The sequence below is a fragment of the Aspergillus fumigatus genome, chromosome 2 (assembly GCF_000002655.1).
Source record: "Aspergillus fumigatus Af293 chromosome 2, whole genome shotgun sequence".
Lineage (NCBI taxonomy): Eukaryota > Fungi > Ascomycota > Eurotiomycetes > Eurotiales > Aspergillaceae > Aspergillus > Aspergillus fumigatus.
The window spans coordinates 1,359,666-1,383,917 of NC_007195.1; the positions used below are offsets into that span (position 1 = coordinate 1,359,666).

Sequence of the window (24,252 nt, forward strand, 5' to 3'; positions counted from 1 at the left end):
GCTAGGCTAGATAGGGTTAGCAACGAGGGTGACATCACGTGAGAACGGGCATCGTGATATGGATGACAATTAACATCATAAACACTCTTCGTTCAGTTGCTGTGACTCCTGACGCGTAAGGGGATCTGGGGTGAAGTCAAGCAATAGACTCTCTGACAGATTTGACTTTAGAGAAAGTAAATAACACCACTATGGACATCTCGCAAGAAACCGTTGATAAAATACGACGTTTCGCGCAAAAGCGCCAAAAAGCGGAGGAGTTCTACGAGGAACACTCGGTAAATCCAGCTAATTTTGACGCTTACAATCGCAAGTTGGATGAGACGTTGGCAGAGCTGCAGGCTCAAGTCAAACGTCATGAGGATGAGCTCCGCAAGGTACGTCAACAAGTTGCCTAGAATATAAGCCGACTGTCACAAGAGATTTCATGCATGAATTAGGAATACTGACAAGAGGAACAGCTACGCATGACCACCACGATCGAGTTCGCTCAAATTGGGGCAGATCCTTGGGCCCGCATCTCAGAAGTGCGCAGAGCCAAGAAAGCGTATGATTCTCTTCTGCAATCGGAAACGCGACTGCCGAGTCCAGGCTCGCCCTTGCCTTCATTACTTGCGGTTGACGAGGCGTCTCGTCTCGTCAAGGAGAGCAAGACCTCAATCTCACTGACGGCGGAGAAACTGTCTGCGGATCGTCAGCGCTTGAAAGCGGAAGAAGCCAATTTGCGCGATGCGCAACTGATCAAAGACGGGTTGGAGAAAAGGATTGAGCGGCTGAACGCAGAAAAATCGAGTCAAGTCCAGAAAACTCCTGCGCAGCTTGCGTATGATCTCGTCAAGGAGCAGCAGGAAAAGATCGAGAGACTTGATACTACCACAGAAGAGCTAAAGTCCTCTCTCTATAAATTTGTCGAAGACACACTTGCCCCAATGCTTGCTGCAGAAAATCTGGGCGGTCCCACTGTCGGAGATGCGTTGGAAATTTCGGACACTACCTTAAAAGCGGGCTACACTAGCCATGGGAAGCCTAAGAAACCAAAAACTCCGGCCGTGGGGACTTCTGACAGTGGCCAACAGCGGATTGACGAGCTTGTTCGTCGCCAAACTGCGCAGGAGGGCAACGAGCAGGCAACCCTTTTGAACAAAAGAGAGGCGGCCGCCGCTGAAATGCGAGCTCTTCTTACTGCTCTGTTAGATGCGGATTACTCCTATGTCGACCTTCCGCACGAGTCAGCGGCCTCGCGCTTTCTAGTAAGAGCGAAGGTAGCTCAATTCCATCCGCGCGATGCCAGGAAGCTTCGGTTAATTGATTTTGGGCGCTCATTAGTCGATTGAGGTGGCTACATGTACCGTACTACATCTCCCAGCTTACAAATGGTATCACATTTCACCAAACATCTGGGAAAAGACAAACAGACGCCATCCCCACGGATATATAGCGACTCAACCGAAAGCCAGTAAGATATCTAGAGCCGGCGAAAACCACGTGTTTCAACGAAGAAGCGGCCCCGAAAGCCACTGGTAGCATAACGCCTTGAGAATGCGAGAGATACATCAAAAGCTTATCAGAAAGTTCAATGCTCGAGGTCAAAAATATACCGTTAATGCCATACAAGAAACATGGAAGAAGAAAGACCGTAGCCGGGTATCAGATCGGCATCATTCCGATGCTGGTAGAAGTACTCTTGGCCGTATTCTTTGCTTTGGAGCCAGTTCGGGAACCCGCCGAGCGCTTGTTGACTTGATCGCTGGGCTCCCTTCTAGGTCGCGGCGTTTTTATTTTTGAACTCGACCCTGTAGCGTTCTTGCGGTGGAAGCGCTTCTTGGACGAAGTCTTTCTTTTCTTGGAACGGCTAGTCTCGGTGTCTTCATACTCTTCGGATGACTCGGATTCCGCCCCCAGCTGCGATGGGAAATATCGACTTGAAACAACCTGGTCTTCCTTCTCAATCGATACCAGTTGGTCCACGAATAAATCATCACCATCGCTAAACTCGTCCTCGTCGTCCGTGAGGTTGTACACGTTATGATGGTTGGGATCCGGAACAACGTCATCGTTATTGTCACGTTCCTGTTTCAATTCCTCATACCGACGCTGAGCATCGCGCACGAGCTTCAGTATCTGTGTCCCGTACCGGCTGACCTTATCTGTGTCTATTCCAGGGATCTGAGCAAGTTCGGACAGGTCTACTCGATATAAGCATTTCCCTGGCTAGCTTGAGAAGTAATGGTTCACTCACTTTTAGGAAAGACTATGGCCATCTCGCGCAGAATCCCATCACTGAAAGGCTGGTTTCGAAGATTCTTCTTGAGCATCAACTGCTATAAAGTTAGCAATCATGCCCATAGCAAGTATGAATGAGACACCCTACGTCATGACAAAAGTTCTTTGCATAGAACATAAAATCCTCAGCCACTGTCTTATGGAGAGAATCAAGGCTGTCAAATCGCTGGTCAACGGTGATCGGTGGCCCCGGACTGCGACGGGCTTCGGGTCGCGGCTTGCCGGCTATTCGAATCTGTTCAAAGCCGTCACTGTCGATTTCGCCGTCGGGATCGCCTTGGTAACGATACTGTGCCAAGAGTCGGCGATTTGCTGATTGCACAGGCGATGAGACATTGGTGGACTGGGGCGCTTCCGCGCGAGGTCTGACAGCTCCCGCTGGGCCTTTTCTGTTTGGTGAGACTTGCACGGGCATTTTCAGTTTGCAACGCCCACTCTCGAAATCAGCAGCGCGCCGGCCAAGCTTGATATATTGAACCGCAAATCTGCTACCGTTGACCACATTTTCTTCGAAGAGAGCCCCCTCGACAAGAAGATATTGAAAAAGTCGTTCCGCGACCTGCAGGTCCAATCCTGATCCTGCGCCGAAACCAGGTGCATCCTTGTGCTCAGGGGAGCGAAATCTTTTCACGCTTCCCCGGAAGATATTCACGCAATAGGACATAGTAACCTTGTCCTCAAGGTCCTGAAAGTATCGCACGATCTTCAAAACAGAAGCGGCCTGCTGAGAGAAGTCACGGTGCTCAAAAATACCGTCAGATCTGCAATTATCGCAAGACTTGTTGCAGTCAATTGGGCGAAAATACTCATTGAAGTATGCAAGAATCTGCACTCTTCTGCAATCCGCAAGATTAAGACAGTACTGCATGACGTTCCGTAACATTTGGCGCTGTCGATTTTTCTGTTGTTTGCCCCCCTCGCCTTTGTCAATCATGCTCATGATAGAGGTCGCATCCCGATAAGAATAATAAAGATAGCAGCCAGAGCGCTTTCCATCTCGACCTGCCCGCCCAGTCTCTTGATAGTATCCTTCCAAGCTTTTTGGGATGCTGTGGTGAATAACGAAGCGTACGTCAGGTTTATCGATACCCATTCCAAAGGCAATGGTCGCAACTATCACATGAACACGGCCGGACTGCCACCATTCCTGTACCTCCGCCCTCTTGGAGGAATCCATACCAGCATGATAATATTCGGCCCTGATGTTGTGTTGCGACGTAAGAGCTTCGGCGACAGTTTCACAAGTTTTGCGCGATAGACAGTAGATAATGCCGGACTTATTAGGGTAAGATGTCTTGATGATGTCCGCTATGTTTTCCAGGACCTCGGCAGATTTTGTCTTTTGTCGTACCTCGTACGTCAGATTGGGACGGTTGAAACTCTGAGTAAATATCTCACAACCCTCCATCTTCAGGTTATGGATGACGTCTACTTTGACATTCTCTGTTGCTGTGGCAGTGAGTGCCATCATGGGAACGCCGGGCAACTGATCTCTCACTTCTCCCAGCGCTTTGTAGTCAGGGCGGAAATCGTGGCCCCATTGACTGACACAATGAGCTTCATCAATCACAATACGAGCAAGTCTGCGTCGTCTATTGAGCTTCTCCAGACTTCGGATGAGAGCTTGACTCTTGTTGACCATCTCCGGGGTGATGTACAGCAGTTCGATCTGTTCTTCAGCTGCAGGCCCCGACAGCGTCTGCATGATCCACTGCCTCTCCTCTTGCTTTGTTTCACCATTTAATAAGAACGCTTTGATCTTTAGTCGTTTCAAATGAGACACCTGGTCTTGCATCAGACTTAAGAGCGGCGACACGACGATCGTGACTCCCCTGGTTGAGCCGCTAGTAACAATGGAGGGCAGCTGGTAGCAGAGTGACTTTCCTCCTCCGGTAGGCATGAGGACGAAGGTATCCTTTCCACTCAAAGTAGCATCTATAGCCTCAAGCTGGTTCATTCGAAATCCGCGAAGATGGAACCTATCTCTCAACACATTCTTCACATCCTTTGTCCACGGGTTTTGATTCCACAGTGGATTGTGGATTTGCGACTTCTGCGTTGCAGGTATACGAGAGGCGTTCCCGGAAGTTTCAGAGAAGACTCTGCGAGATTCATAACCGGAGGTTTTGGTTGTCAAGGTCAGACCGTCGTCAAAATCCTCTGCGGCTTCCAGCATATCCACATCATCGGCATCGAGATCAAACTCATCGACATTGCCAAGCGGGCGTGACGGAGTTCCCATGGTTCTCGTGAATGCTTCACGTTCCTCATAGATCATCGGGTCATCTAAGTCGAACTCATCACGCGCGTTATCCCCACCACCCGGTGTCCTGAATGACGTGTCAGACGTGCGTTCGACTACACTCGTCCGTGAAAGATTACGGTCAAACGAGTTCCGCACCGGAGACATTATGTGAGAGTGGGGAACTTCTCGCGCCCTTTCCAAACACTCCATGTCCCCATTTCTCAAAGAACCCGTAGTACAAGGTCGGGAATCGCAGGCAGCTGGTTGCGAGCTACTCTTTTTTGCGTCTCGAGACATTGAATTCAGAGTCTCAGTGTCAATGCCGGCCGTCCTCAATAGGCGGCTCATCTTCTCCTCAATCTGCTGAAGCTTTGATGTGACCTCTCGACTTTGAGCAAGTTCGTCCGGCATCGTTTGTGGGTCACAGCCTCGTGATATTAGTTGTATAAGAGCTTTCTTTAGGCTCTCCTGCTTCGCTTCGAATGCCTGATATTCCTCTTTCTCTTGTTTCATTAAGCGTATAGCATCCATCTTCTCGTGGATGGACTTGTTCTCCGAGACTAACTCAGAAGCTGGCTCACCTCGCATAGCTCGTTCGTAGACGATTTCCGAATTCTTTGTGACGGTATCCTGGAGACTTGATAATAAGTTATCAAGTGAGCTAACAGGGAGTTTGAGAAGCTGGAGGACGGCTTGATCCCGAGCTTGAGAGCCAGATGAATAGGATGCGCCGGGCGCCTGAGAAGCTTGCTGGTCACTCGTATGCACCCTGTCGTTTGATGCTGAGGCAGGCCCTGGGTCGCTTCGTGGTAGGGCACTAACTGAAGGCAAACTGGGCGCGGAATCCTTCTTTGATCGCTTTGAGGGCTCAGCCATTTCGGTGTCGCTGACAGAGGAGACTGTAGGAAGGACAGGATACAAAGCGTCGTTATCACAAAGAATCGGATCATCTTCCTCTTCAATCCATTCAAACAAATTGTCAGTGTCATCATTATCGTCAGAATCAGCTATGACAGTATGTGGTCGAGCGGGCCTAGACAAGGAGGCCTCACGTTCCCCGTGTTTCGCCGGGGGCGAGATACCACCGTTCGAAGCTGGCTGTGATTTTTTTGTTTGAGTTTGAGACTGAATTGACAAGCCATTGCGGTCAGGATATGCAGAGTTTGCGGAGATTAGAGGCGAGGGTGATTGATGTTTTCGCCGTGGTGACAAGACGTCTGAAATGTACTCGTCGCTTTTCCGCTTTCTGCCCTTCTTCTCGACTGGTTCTTTGCGGGACGCAGCATCCTCTGCCCATAATCGCTGTGGAGTACCGTAATCTTCCACCGTGTCAGACGAGGCCGTAGGTTGTTCCACATCGCCCGTCAAGTCGATGGAATCAATATCCTCTAAAGGCGATGTCAGATCTACCGCATGCTTAGATCGAAGTGGCGTGCTTAACGGCCGACCAGGACTACCAAAAGAAGCAGAGAAGACTCGTTGAGTCGCTACATGGTCCAGGACATTGTCAGCTCAAGGAAACATAGCAAGAAGTTCACTGTCCTACCTTGGGCAAGACCGTGCTGGTCTGGTGTTCCTCTCTGTTCTGTAAAAGACTGCGGTATGGGGCGGACTTTTGTGGCACTTCCAGTACTTGTCTGGCGTTCACCAGGGCGACTAAGCAATCGAGACTTACTCGCAGATTGAGGGGCAACTAGTAATCGTGCCATGTTCGGGTCGTCTAACTCTATGACGTCGCCTCCAGCATCTTTCTCTTCGTTCGTTCTAGTTTCTCTGATGACTTGGGAATCGCCAACATGGATGCTACCCGATCGATCAATGCCTGCATTCGAGTCCGCTGGCTGAGGATGAGTTGTAGGCTGTCGGCTGGCTGAGTTCTGGATCTCTTGAGCGAATGATGTCAATGAAGAGTACAGTGAAGGGCCTTGGTCCAGCAGCCATTGGAGATGGGCGTTCAAATTATTTTTAGTCATAGAGACGTCCTTGCGGGATCATGGTTGTGTTCGTGCCTCCAACAATGTCGGCGTCGAATTATGGTGGTATTGATTTTGATATCGCGTTTCATCAATTAAGCACATCGGAGGATAAACCAAGCAATAGACGCGTCTTTACACGTTGTCACGTGGAGTTTCTTCTAAACAGGATATCTTATCTGCTTATCATGGATGCCATCAATTTACGGCAGGAATCCAGATGTATCGGTATTCTGGAAATGTATGCTCTCGAGACGATCTAGCTTCTCTTCCCAAGGCTTTATTTACTTATTTCACTTTGTGTGAAGTTCTTCTGAAAATGTACTTGATCCCAGTCACATAAACTTGTTCCCTGGTAATTTCTCTCCAGCTCGGTATATCTAGAGTGGTATCTGGGGATCATAGCCTCGTGTAGTACTCTTAAGAGACAGCGCTCTGCGAGGAATTCAGCTTGTAGGTGAAATTGCACCTGGCTTCAGCCATTCCTTGTAATTATGCGTCTAGGCTTCTACTATTCTCATCGACAGAAATGTCTGTGTCTGTGTCTCCGTGGGAGCTGGTTTACAGATAAGTGGCCAATTGCGGGGAATTTTTTCACACTTTTTTTTAACCCTGCAAACCCCCGCGCCATATGATTTGCTCCGTTGTGGCATCAATTAAGAGAAGTAATTGCCTCATGTTCAGACAAGGGGCCTACAACCAGCAGGCTAGAAAAACATCAGAGGGTACAAACATAGAAGTCAATCTCAGTCCACCACTAATCGTCCAAGATGGGCAAGAAAAATAAGAAGTCCGCCGAGCACAAGGAGCGGGTAGCAGCAAAGCAATCCAAGAAGGCTGCGCAAAAGGAAAAGAGGCACAAGGCAAAGGGTCGCGACGCAGATAGTGACGCAGAAGATGTCGATCTGGATGCGATCCTGGCTCAATATGCTGAAGAGCAAGCTAAATTTCTGAAGGTCACTGAGGTAGTCTCAGGACCGCCGTCTCCACGTACCTCTGCTACAATACTTGCGTCTCCCTCAAACCGGAATGAGCTCTTGATATTTGGTGGCGAGCACTTTGATGGCACGCTTGCTACTTTCTTCAATAATCTCTTCGTCTACAACATTGATCGAGATGAGTGGAAGGAAGTTACGAGTCCCAACAGCCCTCTACCTCGAAGCGGGCATGCATGGTGCCGTGGAGGAAATGCCGGAGGTGTCTATTTGTTCGGAGGTGAGCCCTGTGCAAGTTTCCCCGGATGAATTCGTATTAACTGTTACTTCCAATGCTCAGGTGAATTCTCTTCGCCAAAGCAGGGGACGTTCTATCATTACAATGACTTTTGGCATCTCGACCCTGCCACCAGAGAATGGACTCGTCTCGAAACCAAAGGCAAAGGCCCTCCAGCTAGAAGTGGCCACAGAATGACATATTTCAAGGTATGTATCAAAGTCTATTCACATCTAGTGAATATCACGCTGAGGCCATCCAGAACTATATTATCCTCTTCGGAGGCTTTCAGGATACTTCACAGCAAACAAAGTACCTCCAGGACTTGTGGATTTACGACTGCTCAAAATTCACCTGGTTCAACCCTACACTGCCCCCAGCAGCTCAAAAGCCTGATCCTCGGTCATCGTTCTCATTCTTGCCACACGAATCTGGAGCTGTACTGTACGGTGGTTACTCTCGCGTGAAGGCGTCCACTGGGGTGGGTGGAAAGCCACAGAAGGGTGGTCCTCAGCGCATGACCATGAAGCCCATGGTCCATCAAGACACTTGGTTTCTACGAATTACACCGCCTGACGCTGATGCCCCTGCGTCCGCGGCTCCTACAGTACGCTGGGAACGCCGCAAGAAGCCCGCAAACTCGCCTAACCCGCCCCGTGCCGGCGCCACTATGGCTTACCACAAAGGACGGGGTATCATGTTCGGCGGCGTCCATGACGTTGAACTCAGTGAGGAGGGTATCGACAGCGAATTCTTTGACACGTTGCTGGCATGGAACACTGACAGGAATCGTTTCTTCCCTCTGACTCTCCGCCGTCCAAGAGCAACTGGTAAGAAGCAGCAGGCCAACCAAATGAGATCTCGAAACCGGGCAAAGGCCGACGAAGAGGAGCTTCTCCAAAATTTGAGAGCTTTAGAAGCAAAAGGAGGGCTCCGCGATCTGGACGATGATGACGAGTTTCAGCGAATCTCTGACAGAATGGAGGACGCACCTGCGGAGTCAGAGAAGCCCTCTATTGTACGTTTTGAGATGCCTCACAAGCGTTTCAATGCACAGCTGGCCGTGCAAGACGATACCCTGTTCATATTCGGCGGAACCTTTGAGAAAGGTGACCGGGAGTTCACTTTCAATGATATGTACTCTGTTGATCTGGTGAAACTCGACGGTGTCAAGGAAATTTTTTACAAGGAGCCCGAGAACTGGCATCTTCTCAACGAAGCGGAGAGTGATGATGAGATGGATGAGGACGATGAAGATGAAGATGAGGAGGAAGAAGACGATGACGAAAATGCAATGTCCCTGGACTCTGCTTCTCCAGCACCTACTGAGGTCACAGTACCGTCAGTCACCCAGGGAATGGAGCAGCTTGAAATGGAAGAACAGGAAGCAGAGCCCTCTGTGCAGGACAGCCGACCTCTACCCCGACCGTTTGAGAGCTTGCGCGATTTCTTTAGCCGTACGTCTGAGGAGTGGCAGAAGATTCTGCTAGATACATTGAAAGAGAAGGGCATTACGGTGGAGAAGAATGTGAAGGAATTACGCAAGGATGCGTTCATTATGGCGGAAGAGAAGTGGTGGGATAGCAGAGAGGAAATCATGGCTCTGGAAGATGAACAAGAAGCCGCTGGCATTGGTGAGGTTGTTAGCATTGCTGACCGAACTGATAACCCTGGTGGCGCTGGGCGACGCAGGTGATGTATGTTTGTGATGTATACCACAAAATTGGCATTGACATAGATGCATACTGTTCAGCTTTATTTCTCGCCGATCCTAAAAACCACTGCGTAGTTCAAGACCACTAACGATTCCCTGCAGCAGCAGATGAACCTAGAAGAGGACTAATTTCATGTTGAGCTTTAGTAACAGGGGTCTGGGCGAGATAGGTACACATGCTGATTATCGATATCCCTCGGCAAGCCAGAAGAATCAAGGCAAACATTTGGCGAGGTGAATGATGACTCTTCGAGACTGAGACAAGTCTATTGTCCTTTAGCCACACTTTCCAGAACATCAGTCACAATCGTAAAATCCCTTTCCACGTCGACCCGCCAATTCGAGATAGCGATGCGGCAAGCCGATCTGCCCTGCCACGAAGTACCGGAGACGTATATTCTGGAAGTTGCATTTATCGTCGATGCCAGCCTTTGATTGAGTGCATCATCCTTCGCGCTGAAGAGGATGCTCATATACGTCTGCTCCAGTACGTCTTCTTTGTTACTTGCTCCTGGTAATACTTCGTATGCCGGATGATCAAAAACCCACCCCACAATCTTCCGAGCCAGCCGTATCTGTCTCTGGAGCATATTTTGGTATCCTGTGCGGCCGTAAGCCAACAGCGATGTATAGACTGGCAACGCTCTGAATCGCCTAGAGTTCTCGATTCCAATATTCAACGGAGAAGGGATTGTGGGCCCATCCGTCGTACTAGACGTTAAATAGGCTGCATTCGCATTCTGGAAGACATCATGTGCTACAGTAGCATGACGACAAAGAAAGAAGCCGCAGTCATACGGCACGTTGAGCAATTTATGCCCATCACCCGTGATGGAGTCTGCTAACTCGATGCCCTGACAGGCCTTTTTGATGGAAGAAAACTCCGGACTATCGTCCAGAACCCGGCCAAAGATGCCAAAGGCTCCATCCACATGTAGCCAGGCGCCGTATTCATCGCAGAGTCTGCGTATTTCAAGCATTTCTTCGAGACCAGCCGTTGCGAAGTGTCCGGTGTTAACCTCACCGCATGACACAGCGACGATAGTTGCCTTTTCAGTTCTTGCCAATTCTCCTTCGAGTCTGGCTAGGTCGAAGAGAAGCGGATTATCATCACGGGAGATGTTCTTCACGTTTGCGCGACCGATCCCTAAGATGCCCGCTGCTTTCACCAGAGACGAATGGGGTAGCGTTGAGAGCACCTGTAGTCCCGACAGACCAGAAGCCTGCATGACTTCGAACAACCCATGCTGTCCAACGCTCTGCAAGGCGGCCCCTCGACTTTTTGCGGCGGCTTCCACAGCAAATTCTCTTCCGCAGGCCAGACCGAGGATGTTACTGGCGGTTGCTCCTGTCGTAAATGTACCATTATACCAGGAGCTCCGATCCAGCTGAAGGAGGTCTAATAACAAACCCAACGCACTATACTCGACATCTGTAGCAATTGAATGCTCCGGAAGATGCACCTGGACGTTCTGGTCATAAGCGGAGACCACGTTATCCGCAAACAACGCGGCGGGTGTTACGCCGCCAGTGACGAAGCCATAGTAATTGGGACTGATGCTGCTACCATTCAAGCCTGGGATAATATCGTCCAAGATATGCTGCTTGGCAGCCTCATATCCCATTCCAGCATATGATAGCGACTTCGGCAGAGATGCTCTGGCGTGTGCCAGATGGTTGGCACGTGGTAAGATGTCAGACTTCCATTCGCTCTGGGCAGTCTTCCATAGTTTCTCTTGATAATCTTGCTGCTTTTCGAATGTGATATCGACTTCTTTTGACTCCATGATTGAGAAAATTCCGATCTTGGAAGGTGGGTGTGTAGAAAATGCAGATATGATTTATTTATAAGATACCCCAAATCAGTTGCAGCCTAGCTCCGGTGGGTAAGCACTAGAAATTAACGTAATCGGTAAGCGAGCGGATCACGCAACCGAGCGGATCACCATACCATAGAATTTGGCCGCGGCCGAAATTGGAGGCTATTTTGAACCCCTAAAACATGATTTTATTACTAAATCTAGTTATTCTTGCGCTGCGGACATTGCAATCGCCTATGGCCTAGAATATGGCAGTCACTGCAGCGTGGGGGTGCCCGTTGAGGGCGTTGTTCTGTATCTACTACCTGCTCTGGAGGGATAGTTGGGATAGCTTCAGCAGCCTGATCCCTGCGTTGAATGATCTCCTGCCCTTCCTGGATAGATAATCCCACTGCAGTTTCTATCTGCCGCCTAGATCGCTTCTGCTTTTGAAGGTGCTTTTCATGTGCAGCACGTAGATCATGATTTTCCTTTGCAAGAAGGGCAGCGTTATTCATTGCCATCTCACACCCCTTGATAATCTGACCTAGCACAGCCTTTGTAGGGGTAGGAGGGCTGTATGTACGCTCCCTAAGTAGCTTCTTAAGTGTAGTTTCCTGCTTCTTCAGCTGCTTGAGATTGTAAGGTGTTTTTGGGACAGAATTAGTTGATCGGCTGCCTGGTGGTGTAGGTGTTCTAAGCTGGATATTAAGCTGACTGAGCACCCGATCTGGATTCAGTGGTATTAATCCAGTTGCTGAAAAGCCACTTTTAATATTATCTGCTGAAAAGATTGCCGTACGAGCTTGTGGATAGGCCTCAAGGAAATCAAACTTGTCAATATGGTTGAAACCAAGCCGCATCTTATCCTCAATCAAGCGGCCATACGCACGCTTAAGAGGAGAGAAACAGCCAACATCTAGAGGCTGGAGGAGATGTGATGAATGTGCAGGCATGCAGATTGGAATGATATCATTCTCAGTGCAGATTTGATCAAACTGTGGTGTTAGATGGCTCCCATGGCCATCAAGAATTAATAGTCGATATCTACCAGTTGTACGACTGGTAGTAGCAGGAATAAAGACTTTTTGAAGCCATCGTAATCCAATCTGATCAGTCGTCCATCCATTCTCACTGACCTCGATCCGCCAGTCTGCTGGTAAGGCTGTATCTTGATACCAGCCCTCAATAAGGACCTTTCCCTTGAAGATAATGCATGGTGGAAGCACCCAGCCAGTAGAGTTAATACACTCTATAGAGGTAACCCATTCGCGGTTCCCTGGCTGGATAAGGAAGGGCCGACTAAGCATCTCAGCTCTTGTAACTACCTTAGCAGTAGCTACTAAGCCCATTGCAAAGCCAGTTTCATCAAAGTTGTAGATATCTTCCAGTGTAATCCCATGCTGCATTATTGTGATCTGGACACGATTGAACCATTCCAGGATAATCTTTGGGTCTTCACATTTAGCACGCTGGTGGTTATAGCGCCTAGAGAATCGGGTTTTGATCTCATCATGCCGATTAATGAAGTTATATACCCATTTCTCTCCAACAGTCTGGGTAGGAGTTGAACCACGCTGCGCAAGCAGGATATTCGCCATTTCTCGTACATGGGACGGTCGGGGAGCCGCTCCACGTTGATCCATAGATAGAATCCATCTAATAAGTGAATCCTCTTCATTCTGAGTCATTTTATGGCCATTTGCGCGTAATTCAGCTCGAAAAGTATGCCCCTTTAGGCGCCGCTGGAGGGTAGTATAAGGCACATTATAGACACGCGCAGCTTCACGAATATTGAGAATTTCCTTATTTTTCAAAGCTGATACTGCAAGTAGGACCCTTCCCTCCTGCTCAACTGAATTTTTTGAGTTTATACGCGCTTTTGGTGGCATAGTGGCTGGCTGAGCACTGCAGCTTTTGAAATAGAAGTCAAAACACGTTTGGTGATCCGCTCGGTTGCGTGATCCGCTCGCTTACCGATTACGTTAGTTAGTTAGCCATATGACTAAACCGAGGCAAGAATTGATGGATGATTGAACTCTTTCGAATTGAGTCTGCTTGTGTTCTTAGCATGGATACTAGTCCAGGCTGTTTCATTCATTGATGCGGTTGATCGTCCCGTTGCAGCCCTCCTAGTGATCTCCGCAGCATTTAGTATTTCCCCTCCTCAACTCGATCCTCACATTGTGAGCTACCTTCCCTTGCATTGCTAACATCTCCTACTCATAGCCCACATCCACATACACAAGAATCATTACAATGGCTGCAAAGTTAATCGATAGAAAGTTTCATAACATCCCAGGTTCGCCCATTTGGCTCTTTACTCATAGCACGCGCTGACAAGCGGGAATCTCTAGGGAAGTTTCGCGTGGCAGAGCTGCTGTTTGATGTGCCCTTAAACTACTGTAAACCCAATGACGGCAATCTGAGACTATTTGCTCGGAGCGTCCGTCGTCTGGAGACTCCAGTTGATCCTGCGAATGGTAAGAGCGAGAAGCAGCTCCCCTGGTTGGTTTATCTTCAAGGCGGCCCGGGGATGGGCTGTCGACCTCCGCAAGAGTATGGCTGGGTTGGAACTGCGCTCGACAAGGGGTACCAGGTGTGTATTCAATTTTTGTCTCAGATATTTCTCTTTGGTGATTCATGTCCTCATCGTTGTGTAGGTGCTGTTCCTAGACCAGCGCGGTACAGGCATGAGCTCGACGATAACGGCTCGAACTCTCGCCCTTCAAGGCAATGCAGTAAAACAGGCTGAGTACCTGAAGCAATTCCGTGCGGATAATATTGTCCGTGACTGCGAAGCTATCCGTCGGTGCCTTACTACGGACTACCCCGAGGACCAACGCAAATGGAGCATCATAGGCCAAAGTTTCGGTGGGTTCTGTGCTGTAACGTATCTTTCTATGTTGTAAGTCTTCCCCACTGCATCCATGTAGTTCGGAATTATTGATGATACCTCTATTTGGTTTAAAGCCCAGAAGGATTGACAGAGGCCTTCATCTGCGGTGGGCTTCCTCCTCTCGTTGATGGTCCTGATACGGTATATGAACGTACATACGGTATGTTGAGCTTGAGTCGGCGTGTCTGTTCCCCTTCTAACTTGAAGAAGAAAAGGTCAAGGAGAGAAATGATGCATACTATACCAAGTTTCCTGAAGACGTTGATCGAGTCAAAAAACTCGTTCAGTACCTGAAAGAGAACCGCGTCACCGTGCCTTCTGGCACTCTGACACCGGAACGCATCCAACAACTCGGTATCATGTTTGGAATGCACGGTAAGTGAACTTAATCGTCCTGATGAATGATGACTAGTGACTCTAACAACTTGCAGGTGGCCTCGATAGCGTTCATGGTGATATTACCCCGTATGCTTCACATAATATCTTCACTAACTCCGAAGTCGACAGATCTGGTCCTACGCGCGTGTAACGACCTGGAGATCTTCGGGTTTCTTACACATCCAACCTTGACCGCCATAGACAGCTACGGTGGCTTCGACAACAATATCATTTACGCAATCCTTCATGAAGCGATCTACTGCCAAGGGTGAGAAAGCCTTTTTGCATCTAGCTTATTGGTGGGAGGGGAATTAATCTAACACCTTCCAGACAAGCCTCAAACTGGTCCGCTGATCGGTTACGCTCAGCTGATGCGCAGTTTAACATTGGCGATAAGCAGTCAAAGATATTGTTCACTGGAGAAATGGTAAGTTTTTCCTCTGGTAGATTCTCAGCAGCAACGGTTAAGTTCGATTCGCCATCATAGATCTATAAGGACATGTTTGAGTCATACACCGAATTGCAGCAAGTCAAAGACGTTGCAAACATCCTTGCTACGACGGCCGAGTGGCCCCAGCTTTATGATGAGGCTCGACTGGCGGACAACGAAGTCCCCGTCTATGCAGCCACCTACGTAGAGGACATGTATGTCCACTTTGACCTGGCGTCGAAGACCGCGGCAAAGATCAAGGGTATCAAGCAATTCATCACAAATGTTATGTATCACAACGCCATCCGAAGCAAAGCAGACGAGGTCATGCAGCAGCTCTTTGCCCTACGAGACGACACGATCGACTAGGCCGTTGGCCGTTTGTTGGAGCTGTAACGTGCAATTAATAGATGAGACATGTTGAAAGCAATATCTTCGTCTTTGTCCCTAGATTCTGACTTAGGGACAGTTTGAGGCGCTTCGAGCACCACGACTTTGAGCTCTATCCATGTTGATGGGAGAGTCGTATGTGTTGCACATAGGTGACCTTGAGTTTCAGCGGAATACCTCGGTAGTTGGATTATTAGAAAACCTTGAAATAAAGTCAGTATCCGGCCAAAGGTCCCTCTTGGGAATGACCTACAGCTCCGCCAATTATAAACAACCGTTCTTCCTCCCGTTGTACCCACTGGACAACCTTACTTGCACTCTGTGCAAGTGCATTGCGATTGGCATTGGGGCTAGCAACACAGTAAAGTTCAAATATTGGAGTCACCCAAGCAAAAGAACTGGCTGATTGGGAAATACAATGGTGAACTTTTACATGAGCATGCTTAGCATGAATACTAGAGTGCAGGTTATTGTATGTTGACATCAATCTGAAGAAGAAGGAGCACCAAAACTTCATTAGCACACGGACATAAAATGGGGTTTAAGAAACGGTGTAACGGAGTTGACAAACCTTCGACGCCTAGAAATCGATGTGAACTCAGGTTCGTAGGAGGACATTGTGAATTGGACATTTGCCCGAGATTTATACAAGAAATGATGCAAGACAGTGCCAGGAACAATATCAGTAGTAGTCGGACGACCTCCATCGATAGCTTCTTTGATGATGTTGATACTATTATTCTTCTCCAGTTGCTGCCAGCGCCGGATCGAGTTAGTGTGTCCTAAACAACCCGGATTCTACTGACAGATTTACATACCTCGACAAGTGAATTTCGCATCTCCTGCATCTCGAAAAACCCTTCCTTATTCGGGCTTATCAGGATGATGGCCACCGACTGCTCTGTTGTCGTCTCGCTGGCAGAAGTGCCTGAGTTTTCGCGGAGATCAAGAAAACTGACATACATATATAGATAACCGCTGCTGTTGAATCCCGGTAAACAGACTGGGATCCAGCTTTCCCCACCTCCAGCTTTGATGCCTTCTGCTTCGAAGATCATGTTGAAGAGAAGTTGTAAGTCACCAGGATGCAGCGAATGTTTCTTGGGTCTCACAACACTAACTAATCTACCCCCGGCAACCACCAGACCATACAGTAGGCTGCTCACCTTTGTTTTTAAAAGCGCATTGTTGATCGCTTGTCGATGTGACTTGCGGATTTTCAAGCATTCCAATGCGGAAAGGAAAGTGGACGGTGATCCCTTTGTGAAGCTGTCTGCCAGAGTAGACAGTAACGTCTCGGACCCCTGCAACGGCCTTTTGAGATCGGTAGACGGTCGAACAGAAAAGAGATGTGTCAACGAAGGCAGTGTTAGGGTAGACAAAATCTGCATGTACAAGGCTTCTAGCTGTAATTTCAGCTGCGTATCGCTCTCCAAGAGTCGACTAATGGCTACCAAATATAATGGACCCTTGGTAACAATCACAAACTTTGTATCCCCGGCGCAAAAACTGGTCAAACGATCATTGGCATCTTCATAAAACGATATAATCGTCAGAATGACACCTATGTAACCCGAGATCAGTCCGCCATCACCATGTCTGGTCCAAATGGGCTTCCCAGCAGCAGACAGGATGAGATAGTGTTTTCTTTTAGACTTCCATCTCTCAAGGAGCAGCTCTGTGATTTGGATTGAAGTCAGTGACATCACTACACAACCATAGATCATCACTTACCTTCATTCCTGCCATCATCATCCAGCTCCCCAATAGGCTCAAATTCACTAGTGAAGTCGTCTTCAACATCATCGGTCCGAAACTCAGGGAATTGAAGAAGTCCACTGCTGTCCTGCTGAACGTCTCCAGACTCTTGTGCAAGGAAGTCGCTGAAAACATTTTCTGCCTCACCGAGCTCTGTGTTTGGTGCCGTGCTTCTAATGCTCGCAGAATCCCCCGCATCGCTGCCTTTCGAGGCTGTAAGCTGAGTGAGGCTTGCTTTGGCTCTTAGTGACCCAAAAGGACCACGGGTAGGGTGGTTTTCTTTTCCGCCATCGTTTAATTGTAGGAGGCTAATGTCCGGTATCGACACGGCTGTTGTAGCCTTGGCCTGCAAACTAGAGGATGACGACTGCCGGGTTGATCGAGGCGAAATGAACCCTTCATCTAATAAACTCAAGGTGTTCGGACGCGGGGGGAGGGGTGGAGGCCGTTCTTCCAAGCGCGCGGAGGAGTCATCGCTACCGGTTTTCGAGGGTTCTTTCGCGGAATTCTCCTGGGTTCCGTAGTTATTCCCTCCAGCGCCGTCATCGCCCGGTGCGACTTGCGGTTGCTCAAGAGCGTTCGGGTTCATCGTACGCAGATCATGCGCATCGATGGCAGTTCATAAGCAGGTCTTGCTTCATTTATGAACAGTGATCATTAATAATAGTCAAGAGGCGTCAGACATAATTATCTTTGAGAAAGTAATAATGTCATGAATATGCGGCGGCGGGTCATGTACGTGGATTAGATAGTAAGTGGAGCTAGGTTGACGTCGCTGGAAGGCCGGAGCATCAAGGCGGACGGAGACCCAAAACATCTCCGCCTGGTCTATCTATTCAGGCTGCGTGTCTTCAGTTGTTCGCAACCACCCGCAAAATCATCTGATCATGTCAATCCTGATGAGCAAAATATGAAGCGCTACGATCTGAAGCAATTCCGCTTACCGAGTATCCACTACTGGCACCATGAGCCTTGATCCGACCTCTTTTCCAAGGTCCAACTCCCCCGCAAGCTCCGACAGCTCCTTTACGCGCTCCCGGTTACGAGGGAAGGAGGGTACGCAAACTCCGATTCAAATACGCAATTGATGACATATAATTATCCGAGACTATACAGCTCACTTATTTTCGCAAACAGAGCCCTTGAAAAAAGACAAAAATTACCGCCGCTATGCTTCCACTGTCGAAAGAGCTCTCTCGTTGTTTGACACAGCGCTACAGGAATGGGCGGACTATATCTCATTTCTTAGTCGCCTCTTGAAGGTAATCTTATGCCTCATACACCTAGAACACGAGGAAAATTGCTCACTTGGTTTAGGCTCTCCAATCGCATCCCGCAGACTTACCAGTCGTCCCCCACAAGGTGCTTGTAGCCAAACGCCTCTCACAGTGCTTGAACCCTTCACTACCATCGGGTGTACACCAGAAAGCGCTCGAAGTGTATACCTATATATTCAATCTGATTAAGGTTCGACTTGACGGGGAAAAAAAAAATTGAGTGACCATCTGCTAATGCCTCTAATCGGCCAAATAGTCTGAAGGCCTGTCACACGACCTACCGTTGTATCTGCCAGGCATCGCGCCCACTCTTACCTTCGCCTCGCTCACAGTACGTCCTTTGTTCTTATCCTTGATAGAAAATCATATTTGCGGTCTCGAGCCATGGGCCATTCGTCCGGCCTTGAAGGCTATAATCTTGGCCCTTTTACCAGGCCTGGAAGAGGAAACCAGTGACGACTTCGATCACACGCTGCGACTCGTTAACAAATTCCGCGACATTGCAGCAACGAAGCTAGAGACGCAGAGAACCGGGGCGGACGCGGAATCAAGCGGTCAATACTTCTGGCAGTGTCTTTTCCTGGCATCCATAACCAGCCCTAGCAGACGTTCAGGTGTCTTAGCTTACCTGAACCGATATTTGCCTAAGTTAGGCATTACGGATCGCAGACCGAGTAAGGGTGATGGGAGCAACTTTGAGGACATGCCACATGATATGCGCGTGGCGGTGGACTCCGTTATCATGCCTGAGCCGGGTTTGCTTATTAGGTGTTTTGCCTCCGGTCTGGTGGACGAACAAATTCTCGTGCAGCGAAATTTTCTTGACTTGCTTGTGACTCACCTTCCACTCAGCTCGCCTATACTGCAGTCGCGGATCACAGATGATGACCTGCAGAGATTAATGATCGCAGCTGTTGGTGTGGTTGCCCGACGAGACATGAGCCTAAACAGGAGACTGTGGGCGTGGTTCCTAGGGCCCGAGGCTGCAAGTGATCAGCCATCTTTCGAAGGTGAAGGAACAACTGGATCCTACGCTGTTGATGACGAACAGTTATCGCAGTCAGAGTATTTCAGTCAATTTGGTCTAAAAGCTCTTGTAAAAAGTCTGCTTCGGTTGAATGAGCAAGACGCAAGAACTCCCTCGGAAAGGGCAAAGCCATTTCGAATCTCACTTTCCTTGATGGACAGATGGGAAGTTGGCGGTCATATCGTTCCTGCAGTATTCCTGCCCCTTATGCGCAATATCCAAGCCTTCGGAAAATCATCTTCCAAGCAGCAGTTTGACGAGGTATTTCGCAGCGCCAGTGCCTTCTTCGATGGTGTCGAAAGCGGCGTGATCTTTTCGGAGCTTCTTGGCCTGATAGACTGGAGATCTGATAATCATTGTAACAAGAAGAGGCAGGCTTTGGACGACTTGCAACTCGCTCAGTTCATTTTGGACAATTTCAATGTCCGTGAAGAGGACATGCTTCTTACCCATGTACCTCTGCTGGTGCTTACTATCCTAGTAAAATTGAGCGAACTTTCATCAAACACAAGGAATTCCGAAATTGCCCCTGACGAACTTCTTGAATTATCGAACGGGCTTATGAGAGTTATGAACTCCTTGACAACGCTACTCACAGAGAGAGCGTTTGCAAGAAAATCTGAATCGGCCAAGGTGATAGCGGACAATTCGCTCATGGACATCAGCGACATGGACATTATGAAAAGAATTCATAACTTCTATGATCAAAGCAGAAGCAGTTTGGATCTACCACCACTTCCTTTTCTTCCCAGACAGTTGGGTGATCTCATAACACGGAAAGCTCACGATCTTGCCGCATCGGCCCTCGAAAAGAGCAATGGTAGTATACCTATTCAAGAGATCCTGACTCTTCTGGTTGCGCTGCTGAAGCGACTACCCAAATCGTTTGTGTTCCATGACAGGCGCTTCTATCTGGCTATTTGCAGTCGATTGAAGATTGACCAGGCAGAACAATCTACACCGTCTTTCTCGACTATTTCTTCCATTGTCTCCGCAGTGACCAGCTTGTATTTCATACAGGCCCCTGGGTACTATATCAGCTACGAGGATGTTGCAGGACTGATACCAACCCTCGTCCGACATCTTTGGCAATTCCTCTCGCCCGCAAGCCCCAAATTTCACGTAGAGGCTGTCCGCTGTCTCTGGCATCTACACTCGGCTTCTTGGTCAGATCATATTGTTGAGGCGTCCATAACATCTCTCATGGTTGGCTCAGCGCCAGGCTCCCACCATCTGACTTCTGAAGAGCAGGCTGGAAAATATTTTGTTCTCTGGAATCATAGCCACCATGGCTCCCACGAAATTCCTCCAAAACAAGCGCACGATGCGAGAAAAGCCCAAACAGCTTACTATTCGTCAATGCTTGAACGCCCACTTTTTCTTGTTTTGGATCTTCTGACTCTAGGCCCAAATGAGGCTTCACAGGCAGTTCAGCGATGGCTGCAAGATTTATCATCCATTGAAAAGTGAGCCTGACCCCGACGGTGAGGTTTGTATCGATTTCTGATATCTCTTAGGGTGTTTCGCATCGTGATCTTGCGACTTGAGAATCTTCTCTTGCGAAAAGAAACACTGTCAGAAAATGAGGGCGATAACGTTGTCATTTCCACTGACGACTATAAAGAGTGTAACTACCTTCTACGGACAATCTACAATACCCTCTGCTCTCTGTCGCCCAATGGATGGATGTCTCTTCTTACTCAGACATTGAATCCTGTGGATAAACAAAAGGATGGTGCTTCTGAAGGTCAGTTCTGAATACCTCGTTCTGTGTGCTTGGCTTACCGTCAACGGACTTAGATGGCGCCGAGTTCCAATCTCTCCACTCTATGATTTTCCAGCTATCCTCAAAGGTAATTATTGGGAGAAGGCGAAATGCAGTATCACAGGCGGAAGAAGCGAAGCTCCAACAGACCTCCCTGCTGGTTATAAGACAACTTCTTCAAGGGCCCGGAGGTGAAGAGATTGCTGAGTCGGGCATTGACTCCTTCTTGGTTGATCAACTGTCTTCTGTCCTCGACGAAGGAGGTAGCATCGAATTACAAGGGGCTATAATAGACACCCTTCTCTCGGCGTTGAAGGTCCGATTCGCACAAGCATACCTACCACCGCCCCCTCCCAGGCCGAAACATCAGCGTGCACAGTCTCGTGAGCGGCTCACAAGTCCGTCACTTCTTTCCTTTACCAGTGATAAGGCTGATAGAGGTGCTTTGCCTCCTGTTCCACCTCAACCTCCTTCCCGCCTCCTAGAGTGTCTTCTCAAAGGCATCAGCTCTAAAAGTTCGAGAGATATCGTGGAGAAGTGGACTCTACTACTTTGTGAAGTTCTCCCTCTATATTCAGGATCCCTCTTCCAGATCCTGCTCATGTTAGTGGAATGCTTCTGTAAGGAGATCCAATTATCATATACGAATCTCCAGCTCTCTTTTAGACAAACCGACGGTTGGCCAGAAGATCGTTCAGAGCATGTCACCATTACCCTACTTACTGGACTTGAGACGTGCATAGCGGCCGCTCACGAACGCCTTCTTGTGGAGGAAGCGAACGTACCAGCTGCCAAAAGCCCTGACCACGCTCATGGGTTCTTTGGCAACATGGTGTCAGGGGTTTTTGCGACCGACTCAAACCAGGGGCGGTCAACCGCAGCGAACAACAGATTAACAGTATTATTATGCTTCCAGGATGCCGTTCGATTATGCTTTTCCATATGGTCCTGGGGTGCTGTGGAACGAAGTGGTCCACCCCAGGATCCCGAGTCTCTCGCATCCTTCCAATACACCTCTCTGCGGATGAGAAACAGGTCTCGTCGAATACTTGAGCATCTTTTCACTGCGGAGGCCCTTGAATGCTTAGAGACGATGGTAGAGATGTGGTCAAGAGCAGACCCTGACACATCACCACTAATTCTTAGTTTGCTCCACACTCTGGATGGATCTCGCCCAAAGATCACCATTCCAGCAATCTTCAATGCCATTTATACACGAACCAACCCTGCTGCCCTTGAACCCCACCGTAAATCTGCCTTGACATCAAACCTCACTGAATCGGAGCTGGCGGGTTTTCTGGTCACGTATGCCAGGTCTCTGGATGATGATGTACTCGACGAAATTTGGACAGACTGTACAACATTTTTGCGTGACGTCTTGAGCAACCCCTTCCCCCATCGACAGATACTTCCCCGGCTAGTGGAATTCGCTGCTATTCTAGGAGCCAAGATGGAGAATACAACCTTCGGCGAGGATCGACGGATGAGAAAGGACCTAGGGGTATGTTTTACCGCAGCTTTCACCATGCAGTGCAGTTATTAACTTCATGCAGGATGTATTGCTTCGCCTGCTTACCGCCATCTTCACAAGCAAACCTATGGGATTGTCCCAGGATTCGAGTATGCTGGGGAGGCCATCCCTGGATTATGACAACTCCGCTGTACCGCACGCTGGCCCTGACGATATGCTCAGTATTCTTGCACTCTCGATGCCGTCTTTTACAGCTCTGTTAGGTGATTCTGATCGCATCATCTCCGCTGTGTCAGGCATATCCTCTCATGTGATTGGGCCTCTTCTGCGTTCGCGGCTATTCCCTAACAATATCAACGGCAGCGTGATGTCTCTACTGCAACACATTGCGAAGGTTCCAGCTGCTGCAAAAATCTGGAAGAAGGACATCGCCGATGCCTTTAACGATCCACGATTTTTTGGCTTCCAGGTTGAACTCGTGAGAAGCGGTTGGATGAAGCTACTCAGGCAATGGGTAATTGCCGACAAGGACCGTCTAACAGAGTTGATGTCTCGTCTTCCACCACCGAGCACAGCGGGACTAATGTTCGGTGTTGGAGCGTCTGCTGCTCGCTTGGAAGCTGACCGGAAGGCTCAGTTGAACCTGCGGAGGATATCACTGCTAATATTATCTGCAAATGACGATTACTTCATTGGAGAACTACCAGAGCTGCTCCAGAAGCTGGAAGATCTCCTTGCAGCGACGAGCTCCTCATCTCCGTCGTCCACCACAAGAGCAGAGATATTCATGGTACTTCGAGCGCTTGCGCTCAAGAGTTCAACTACCACACTTGCGCCATTTTGGCCATTGATCAATACAGAGCTTCAAGAAGCTATTTCTAGCATACCGCTTGGCGCGCAACAAGAAGTTTACAATGCATACTCGCTGCTGCAGGCGTGTAAGCTTCTGGATACACTGCTTGTTCTAGCGCCAGACGATTTTCAGCTTCTTGAGTGGCTCTATGTCAACGACACGATTGATGCTGTTTACCCCCCTGAGCACCTAGAATCAATGGCACTTGCAGATGAGATATCGCAGACCTTGGGTGTACGTGGATCGGCGCCACCTCATTCACCGTGCGAAGCGACCGAGTCTGGCGACGGAATGAAGCGACCTCAGCTGACATTGGACTGGATCCGTGAGACAGCAAAGGACGAGCTTATTGATCAGGTCCTTCGACCGTTTCTCGACCGACTTAGTATTAATGCTTTCGAAAGCACTTATGGTATGGGAAGTCCGGACTTGAAGAGTTGCCAGGACGACTTATTGGCGGATTTGTTTAACGAGAGCACCATGGCCAATTGATGCGAGCGCTTTGTTGCTTCATATTTCTTATATCTTTTAGTTTATATCTGTCTGTACAATACCAGACAGCATTGATGTATCATCTGTTGCCCTCTTAATAGATAGAACTGCAATGTATGGTGTAAGGGGTGCCATACCTAGTAGTAGGTGCGTGGACGCTGTTGCATATTATATCTAATGAATATAGGCAGTTGTTAAGTGCTGGTAAAATATGCAAAGAATGGCCGCACTAAAATAATATTACTTGCTCTATACGTTTGGCGACGATATATTTGCGCCTGCAGCA

The 24,252-nt window shown here is 48.7% G+C and overlaps 8 protein-coding genes across 8 annotated transcripts; 4 read left to right on the forward strand and 4 right to left on the reverse strand.

Annotated features, from left to right (window-relative positions):
• Nucleotides 1–101: 101 nt before the first annotated feature.
• Nucleotides 102–1,334, forward strand: AFUA_2G04950 (uncharacterized protein; the record flags this gene model as incomplete). The annotated part of the gene is made up of 2 exons (XM_744533.2): nucleotides 102–377; nucleotides 462–1,334. The coding sequence occupies exons 1-2, from the start codon at nucleotides 192–194 to the stop codon at nucleotides 1,332–1,334; spliced, it is 1,059 nt and encodes a 352-aa protein (XP_749626.1). The 5' UTR covers nucleotides 102–191.
• A 313-nt stretch (nucleotides 1,335–1,647) lies between these two features.
• On the reverse strand, nucleotides 1,648–6,661 carry AFUA_2G04960 (uncharacterized protein; the record flags this gene model as incomplete). The annotated part of the gene is made up of 4 exons (XM_077804087.1): nucleotides 6,075–6,661; nucleotides 2,372–6,015; nucleotides 2,240–2,318; nucleotides 1,648–2,186 (listed from the first exon to the last, which is right to left on the reverse strand). Exons 1-4 carry the CDS (start codon nucleotides 6,499–6,501, stop codon nucleotides 1,648–1,650), a joined length of 4,689 nt encoding a protein of 1,562 aa, XP_077660251.1. The 5' UTR covers nucleotides 6,502–6,661.
• Nucleotides 6,662–7,116: 455 nt separating this feature from the next.
• On the forward strand, nucleotides 7,117–9,409 carry AFUA_2G04970 (putative Kelch repeats protein; the record flags this gene model as incomplete). The annotated part of the gene is made up of 3 exons (XM_744535.2): nucleotides 7,117–7,716; nucleotides 7,777–7,922; nucleotides 7,976–9,409. Exons 1-3 carry the CDS (start codon nucleotides 7,272–7,274, stop codon nucleotides 9,407–9,409), a joined length of 2,025 nt encoding a protein of 674 aa, XP_749628.1. The 5' UTR covers nucleotides 7,117–7,271.
• A 284-nt stretch (nucleotides 9,410–9,693) lies between these two features.
• AFUA_2G04980 (pyridoxal phosphate-dependent decarboxylase family protein) lies at nucleotides 9,694–11,214 on the reverse strand (the record flags this gene model as incomplete). The annotated part of the gene is made up of 1 exon (XM_744536.1): nucleotides 9,694–11,214. One exon carries the CDS (start codon nucleotides 11,212–11,214, stop codon nucleotides 9,694–9,696), a length of 1,521 nt encoding a protein of 506 aa, XP_749629.1.
• A 208-nt stretch (nucleotides 11,215–11,422) lies between these two features.
• AFUA_2G04990 (uncharacterized protein) lies at nucleotides 11,423–13,118 on the reverse strand (the record flags this gene model as incomplete). Its single annotated transcript, XM_077804088.1, has 2 exons — nucleotides 11,423–11,488; nucleotides 11,553–13,118. 2 exons carry the CDS (start codon nucleotides 13,116–13,118, stop codon nucleotides 11,423–11,425), a joined length of 1,632 nt encoding a protein of 543 aa, XP_077660252.1.
• A 367-nt stretch (nucleotides 13,119–13,485) lies between these two features.
• On the forward strand, nucleotides 13,486–15,302 carry AFUA_2G05000 (proline iminopeptidase; the record flags this gene model as incomplete). The annotated part of the gene is made up of 9 exons (XM_744538.2): nucleotides 13,486–13,528; nucleotides 13,584–13,825; nucleotides 13,890–14,134; nucleotides 14,200–14,285; nucleotides 14,336–14,500; nucleotides 14,557–14,577; nucleotides 14,633–14,771; nucleotides 14,834–14,930; nucleotides 14,991–15,302. The coding sequence occupies 9 exons, from the start codon at nucleotides 13,486–13,488 to the stop codon at nucleotides 15,300–15,302; spliced, it is 1,350 nt and encodes a 449-aa protein (XP_749631.2).
• Nucleotides 15,303–15,516: 214 nt separating this feature from the next.
• AFUA_2G05010 (guanine nucleotide exchange factor MON1) lies at nucleotides 15,517–17,829 on the reverse strand (the record flags this gene model as incomplete). The annotated part of the gene is made up of 5 exons (XM_077804089.1): nucleotides 17,058–17,829; nucleotides 16,142–17,001; nucleotides 15,895–16,076; nucleotides 15,577–15,811; nucleotides 15,517–15,525 (listed from the first exon to the last, which is right to left on the reverse strand). The coding sequence occupies exons 1-5, from the start codon at nucleotides 17,668–17,670 to the stop codon at nucleotides 15,517–15,519; spliced, it is 1,899 nt and encodes a 632-aa protein (XP_077660253.1). The 5' UTR covers nucleotides 17,671–17,829.
• A 61-nt stretch (nucleotides 17,830–17,890) lies between these two features.
• AFUA_2G05020 (dopey family protein) lies at nucleotides 17,891–24,193 on the forward strand. The gene is made up of 7 exons (XM_077804090.1): nucleotides 17,891–18,137; nucleotides 18,219–18,343; nucleotides 18,399–18,548; nucleotides 18,615–20,851; nucleotides 20,903–21,132; nucleotides 21,186–22,651; nucleotides 22,704–24,193. Exons 1-7 carry the CDS (start codon nucleotides 18,047–18,049, stop codon nucleotides 23,964–23,966), a joined length of 5,562 nt encoding a protein of 1,853 aa, XP_077660254.1. The 5' UTR covers nucleotides 17,891–18,046; the 3' UTR covers nucleotides 23,967–24,193.
• Nucleotides 24,194–24,252: the final 59 nt, after the last annotated feature.